Below are 6,953 nucleotides of genomic sequence, written 5' to 3'. Positions count from 1 at the left end.
CCTATCTCCGACATCAAGCATCAGTTCTCCGGGGACCTCCTCCCGCAGCCCCTACCGACAAACACACCACACCTAATCCTCTTCCCCCGACCCTCCTCCCTCCTCCCTCCTCCCTCCTCCCTCCTCCCTCCTCCCTCCTCCCTCCTCCCTCCTCCCTCCATCTTCCATCGGCACCGCCCCCCCTCCTCCCTTCTCCCTCCTCCCTCATCTCTCCTCCCTCATCTCTCCTCCCTCCTACCCGTTCTCCTCCCTCCTGCCTCCCCTCTTCTTCCTGCCCTCTCCTCCTTCTGTCCTGCCCTCCTTCCGTCCTGCCCTCCTCCGCTCCCTATCCGAGCCAACCTCAGAGCTACTGGAATCCGAGATGGGAGAAAAGCTGATAACAGAGATTGGAGGAGAGGAGCTGAGATGAGAGATGGGAGAAGAGGAGCTGATAAAACAGATAGGAGGAGCTGATACAAGATAGTGTTAGCTGATCAGACGAATAAGCGGGGCCTCGTCAGGCCAGAGCAGCTGACAAACAGATCACATGGTTGCCTCTGGAGGACAACGGGACGAGGGTTTGTCGCAAGGTGCAGATGCAAGAGGTCTCTGCTGCACTGATGATTGATGGCCGAGAAAGTCGGTAAAGGGTCCATGCCGTTGTGTCTGGAGCATGAGAGCTCAGCATCCGTCCTCGTTGTCTTCACAGGCGGTCAGATGGGGTCAGTGCTGCTCGAGCCGGCTCAAGGAGTAACCGAGCTTCCTTGCAGGTCGCGTATGGATGAAAATGGGGAATTTGTGAATGAGAATGACACTCCAAGCATGCTTATACACGACCTGCTGAGCTTGCACCGCATGGGCACGCGCGTTGACGTGAAGGAGTTTCGTCCTCTCGTGGATGGTCCGGACATAACGGACAGACACTGGACGACGATAGCGTGCATGATTGGAGAGCACTATCTCACGTATGACGGGTTCGTCGTGGTAATGGGAACAGACACTCTGGCATATACTGGTTCGGCTTTGTCTTTCATGTTGGAAAATCTTGGTGGAGCATCACGACAAACATGCGAACATCTATTGACATTGCGCAACAGGCAAGACAGTTATACTAACAGGAGCACAAATCCCGCTGAACCAGGTGAAAGAGTTTGGGTGCTTGATCTAGTGACTAATTGGATATTATGCAGCCTTTCAGCGACGCGAAAAGAAATCTGCTGACTTCCATCTCTCTCGCCGCGTCGCTTGAGGTCCCGGAGGTCTGCACCTTCTTCGACAACAAGCTCTTTCGAGCAAATCGCTGTAGGAAAGGAGACTCAGGGAGTCTGCGAGCCTTTGTCAGCCCCAACTTTCCTCCGCTTGCCACTCTCGGGATCTCACTACACCTCAAGCACAACTTGGTTCTTCCGATCCCCAAGGGAAGGTTTAGAGTGCACGAAAACATGTCGACAAGGATGGTGGTCATCAAGATGGTTCCCACCTTCGACATCGACTCCATCCTCCGTCTCGCATCCGCTGGCACTGAAACGTGTCGAGCCATCGTCCTGGAGCTCTTTGGCGGAGGCAACGTCAGTAGCCGCGACCCCAACCTCTTCCGTGCGCTTTCCCTTGCCAAAGAGAAGGGCTGTATCGTGGTCGTCACGTCGCAATGTGCTAGCGGGTCTGTCGCAGTCGGCTCCTATGCTGTCAATGATGCCCTCAACCGTGTTGGTATTGTGCCTGCGCTGGACATGACGACTGAGGTCTTGTTCTTCTACACTAGCGTTTCTCCTTGACAACTGCTGAAGGCTACCTGTGCAAAGCTCGCATATTTGTTCGGCAAGGGTTTGTCTCCGGAGCAGGTGATGCGGGTCTGTTGCAAAGGTCTACGTCTGATCTTGCTCAACGCAGGTTTCTCGCGCAATGCTGCAGAACCTCAGAGGAGAGCTAACACCTCTCAGTAGTCGCTTTGCTTCTCAAAGCCTTCTCAAACCTCGGCTTTGATCTTGCTTACACCTCAGATTTCCCTTCACTCCCCTACTCCGTCGTCATTCCTTCTTATTTGTAATCTTGCCAATTCCTAACAATTTGGTCAAGAGCAGCATTGCAAGTTGTAAAGCTAATGGCCATACATCTTTTGCTTTCTCTCTTTCTTCTCGTCGCCTGGCAGCCTCTTTCTGTGCACGCTTTCGCTCGATTGCCTGCTGCCTCTTCTTCTCCTGCCTCGCCACGAGAAACTGACGGAACATTTTTGAAATCTTGTTTGCGGCTGTTTCTTGGCGCAGGCGACGAGCAAGCTCATTTCGCTCTTCGTCAAGCGCTTTCTCGTGGGTCCGCAAGACCCGCCTAGTGAGCTCCATTTCCATCTGCTCGTGCTCTCTTCGAACGCGAGCAGCCTCTAGCTGCCTCTGCTCTTCCACCAGTCTCGTGGCCCTGCCAGAGATCCGGTGCTTTCTTAGTTCACTTTCCCATGTTATTCTAAGCCTCTTGTCATGAGAAATAAGAAAACAAAGCGGGTCAACCCTTTGAGGGCCGCGGTACTTCGAACCGGATCTGGAGCTTTCAAGACTCGCGAGGCACCAGTGGTAATGATCAGCTTTAGCTTAGGTCAACAAACAATAGAATGAAGAAAAAGCTCTCTGACCTGAGTTGGGAGCTTGAGATCAGTGTCTGCTGTCCTTGTGTTTGCTCCTGTTTTGTGTGAGACAAGAAACAAGATGTTAGAGACCACCTGCAAGAACAAGAACTCGTTGAATTTGACGATCTCCAAGAGCGACCGACAGATGAAGAGGAGCTTGATCGAGATCGTTGAGCTGATTGATGTCACAGAACTAAAGTGGCAATGAGAGATCAAGAACAGGTATCGCTTCCATGATTTCTTACCACAGAGTTTGCCAAGACTTTCACCACCTTTGAGGATGATCAGGTATGTTTTGGCTTCATTTAGCTTTCACAAACCTCAATGTTTTGGCTTTTTACAGCAAGATGCAGTGCAGAGTCTCCGTCCCTTTTGTCTTTCCTATTCACAAACTCTCTAAAAGAAAAATTACGATCTCTTCAAAACTCATGTTTTGGTTTCCTTCTCCAAGAGTCTGTGGACCCGAATCGAAGGGCATACTCAACGATATCAATAAAACTAGAGCCAAACTGAAGTCAAACATGCTGATTTGTATAGAAACAAAACTTGCCCCGATTCAGCAGCAACATGTAGCAGGGTCTGTCCCCAGTCATTGACCATGTCTAGCCATCTTCTGAACTGGATTTGTTATCATATACAGTGACATCATCTCTCTTCACCTGCTTTCTCCTACGAAGAATTGAATGATGGACGTATGCCCTTGGTTTGCAGCATAGTGGACAGGAGTGTCCCGACGAAGGGAGTCACAGCATAGGAATGAAGCTCCTGCACGAACTAACATGTTTGCTAGCTCCTCTTCCCCCAACGCAGCTGCTCGATGCAATGGAGTGATGTTGCCGGAGGACGCAGTGCAGGGATCCGCATGGCCTTTAAGAAGCATCTTGGCCACTGACTGTCGTCGATTTTGGATGGCTATAGAAAGAGCGGTCCATCCAGTCTGACACAGGCATGCAAGTTATTTATCTGTGCAACAAAGAATGCTCTCAACCTGATTCTGAATATTGAGGTTTGCTCGGTTGTTGATTAGAAATTCAACGATAGCATCGTTCCCGCGCTTTGATGCGTAATGAAGCTGCGACGAAACGGTCAATAGGAACCGAGGCCACAAAGATTGCGACATACTGATGTCATCTCTTGTGCATCCTTCGCATTGATATCTGCCCGGCCTATCAGGATAAGTTCCTGCAGAATGTCCAACCTATTCCGCCGCGCAGCCGCATGTATCTGACAAGTAACGTTGGAAAGCATGTTCAAGCAGCACACGGAGCATGTTCAATCAGCACACGGAGTATGATCAATCAGCACACGGAGCATGTTCAATCAGCAAACGAAGCAGTTACCGTTGTTCCGATGAGTTTGCGAGGCTTGCTATCGGCATAGATGAGCGGTAGAGAAGAGTCTTGGAAGCTGCTAGGCCTAGTTCCAGGTACATCCTCCTCGTCGTCGCTATCGAAACGGTTGACTTGTGGTGTCTCTTTCTTGCTTGCAACCCCTCGCAAGTCTCCTTGCGGCATACGAGGTAAAGCCATGCGGCAGGTGCAGTGTGATACATTTCAGTCAACTACAAAAAAGTCAAAACAGTATCATTTGTCAGTGCAATCCAATGGATCCTGCTGCTACATCCTTGACGAAACCAAGCTTCAAATGTGTCGTCTCTTTCGTGTGTTGACTCCCTTATCTCCGCGGAACTCCAACTGCTTCATCACTGGTAAGCCCCCTTTCTCTAACATCCACCAGGCTCCTTCTCTCACACCACTTGCAAGCTTTGGCTGCGTTGGTTTGCTTTCTGTCGAATATTTGATCGACACTCACGCCTATTCTTTTGTTGCTTAAGAAATTTTCCCGTTCCCCATAAACCCTAAACCCGTTCAGTCCCTTAGAATTTACTATTTGTAAAGAAATTTGTTCTCACACTCATCAGAGAACTCACAATGCACAACGGCATTTCATTCGATAGATGTCGCTCAACGTATTTTAAACTGGATTCACAAAGTCAACATATTTTTTCCAGAAATGCAAATTTTTACATGAAGGTCTTTCAAATGATGAATCTCCAAAGTTGAATAATCCTGTTCCTGTATCTTGCATACTCCAAGCACCAAATGGCTGCGCAGGTGGGCTATAGAGCATGCATGGAAGGGGCATTGAATGTGCCAGCATTGATCGGTCAGGCATGATAGGCGATGCACCCTGATACGGTGGAACAAGTGCTATGAAATAATGCTGAGGAAACATGGATACAGCTCGATTTGGCGTCCAGTCTTGGGCAGGGGATGTCTCAGAATAAAGAGGTTCGAATCGTCCACAACCGTTTAGGCCTTGGAGCGATCCAGAAAAACTAATTCCGCTGCGATCATCAAATCAATTTGGCAAGGTTGAGAGAGCATTACCAAGATCCAGCAGAATATGTTGAATCGTCTGAGCTGTTGACCAAAGTTGAGCACAATTCAGAGATATTCGAAAGAAATTGAAAATACCTTCCGTCCTCTTTGTGGTTTTCCTCTTTCTGAGTTTTTGCATTGTCTTCCGTATTCTTTCGCTGGCATTCCTTCGAAGATTGCGAGCAGCATGATTCGCAAGATTGTTCATCAGTCGAATACTCCTCCTCTTGACACACAAAACTGGAAGTTGCTGATCTGTTCTCGTCAACGTCCCTAAACGTGGTGAAGGACCTCTCAAAAGCTTCTTTCAGCGTCAGCTCTGGCATGCCTGTTCGCAGATTCATAGAGTTCCGACATAATCACTTTTACCTTCAAGCTTATTCACTCTTTGCCCCATAGCTTCTCTTGCAAGAACTTCAGATCGAAACGTGATGAAGCCACATCTTTTCAATCGTGAGCCACCGAACAACTTCATTAAATGCCTTACCTTCGATAACGTTTTGTTTCTGGATTTTTCAAAACTTCGGCCCATCTCACATTGCTTCCCCAAATCTTCTGTAAAAATAGTGAGATGATGGTTTTGATTGAAGAAGAAAGCAAACATTTGCGTATTCGAAAAGTTCCAAAGAGTTGAACTTGCCATATTTCCAGAAAACAAATGCCTTGCAAGAATCCAGGGAACGGCTGCCATGTGATTCTTCAATGGTATTTTCTTGTTTTGAAGAAGGGCTTGGATATGGGACAGCAACCTAACTCAAAAATGAGGATTGAATTGATTTGATATTTTGAAAAATTCCTTGGCTTCGCAGACTTTATGATTTATCTCGTGCGTCACAGTAACGACGTGTTTTGCGGTATCCGATTTCTCAAACACTACGAATCCAAACCCTCTCGAGCTCCATTTGTTATCTACCAAACAAACAAAGCTAAGATAGAGAATCAATGAATGATGTCTGCACTTCGAAAGATTGTTTTGATCCAAGCCTTTTCAACCTCTCCGAATGCCTTTTGTTGATGGAAAACTCAGAATTTGCAAAATACAGAATCTTGCAGTACAGAGAAATGGTCGTGTAGTTCTTTTTCAGTCACGTCGGGTGCAAGTCCTCCAACAAAAATCTTTCTTTCCAAGACTGCCAGGAATGAAACAGGTGAAAACAATGTCGGTGATCAGAAATCATTACCTGGGTGCGATTGAGCTTTCATTTGAATAAAGAATTTTCGACTCAGATGTCTTCTGCTGGCAGATCAGGATATATCAAAGTTAGAAAAACATATGTTTTCATTCAATTTCTCAGATACAAGCATGCGACAGGGGATATCAAGTGCGAGGTCGAGCATGCGCGCATGTTCAAGGTTTGTGGCACTGAAAGAGCGCGGGAAAAGTTTGTTGCGAGACTTTTTTTTTTGTTTTTTTCAGTCAACTCGACTTCAGCCCGCCGGCCGCCCGGGCCGGCGCGACAGTGACTGCGCCGTCTGCATCGTCAGTGTTCAAGCCTGCAAGCTAAACACTGATAGCATGCCCTTCTATCTCGAAGGCGCAGCAGACCTGGAGAGGATCACAATGGAGGCAGCATCTCCGTCAAGCCAAGAGGACATGCAGCTCGTCAGCGAGCTGTCAGCAGTCATCGAAGATGCAGCTTCTTTGAACGAGGCGGGGACGAGCGAGCCGATCAAGCTGGTCCTGGACAAGGCCGTTGGCAATCTCCACGACACCTTCTACTCTCGGGGGAGTCTGGAGTTCATGTCGCTGGGACTCGGGAGAGTGGGCGAAGACGCCAGAGGAGCAGGGAGTGGGGCGCAACGTTCTCAAGGAGAAGCTGGGGAAGTGGCTGCAGAGCAAGCGCTGGACTCGCGTGCAAGGAGAGAGCAAGAAGGCAAGGAGGGGCAGCGCGTTCTCGCCACGGGCAACGGCAGCTGCTGAGCTTGAGCAGGAGGCGGAGAGCGACGACATAGAGCGTCGATCTCTTCAAGTTCCT

General features: G+C 48.7%; 2 protein-coding genes across 2 annotated transcripts in view; both read left to right on the top strand.

Annotated features, from left to right (window-relative positions):
* Window positions 1-526: 526 nt before the first annotated feature.
* Window positions 527-1,962, top strand: GUITHDRAFT_121809 (hypothetical protein; the record flags this gene model as incomplete). The annotated part of the gene is made up of 7 exons (XM_005818938.1): window positions 527-569; window positions 620-701; window positions 750-1,027; window positions 1,077-1,120; window positions 1,170-1,721; window positions 1,767-1,820; window positions 1,870-1,962. 7 exons carry the CDS (start codon window positions 527-529, stop codon window positions 1,960-1,962), a joined length of 1,146 nt encoding a protein of 381 aa, XP_005818995.1.
* A 4,589-nt stretch (window positions 1,963-6,551) lies between these two features.
* Window positions 6,552-6,953, top strand: part of GUITHDRAFT_156429 (hypothetical protein) — a 933-nt gene continuing 531 nt past the window's right edge. The window contains exons 1-2 of the mRNA XM_005818937.1: window positions 6,552-6,707; window positions 6,739-6,947. Of these exons, the coding sequence (XP_005818994.1) occupies window positions 6,572-6,707; window positions 6,739-6,947 (345 nt within the window). The 5' untranslated portion in view covers window positions 6,552-6,571. The remainder of the gene's footprint in view (window positions 6,708-6,738; window positions 6,948-6,953) is intronic.

This window comes from Guillardia theta (genome assembly GCF_000315625.1).
Source record: "Guillardia theta CCMP2712 unplaced genomic scaffold GUITHscaffold_256, whole genome shotgun sequence".
In the NCBI taxonomy this organism is placed as follows: domain Eukaryota; class Cryptophyceae; order Pyrenomonadales; family Geminigeraceae; genus Guillardia; species Guillardia theta.
This window is presented reverse-complemented; position numbering and strand designations above follow the sequence as displayed.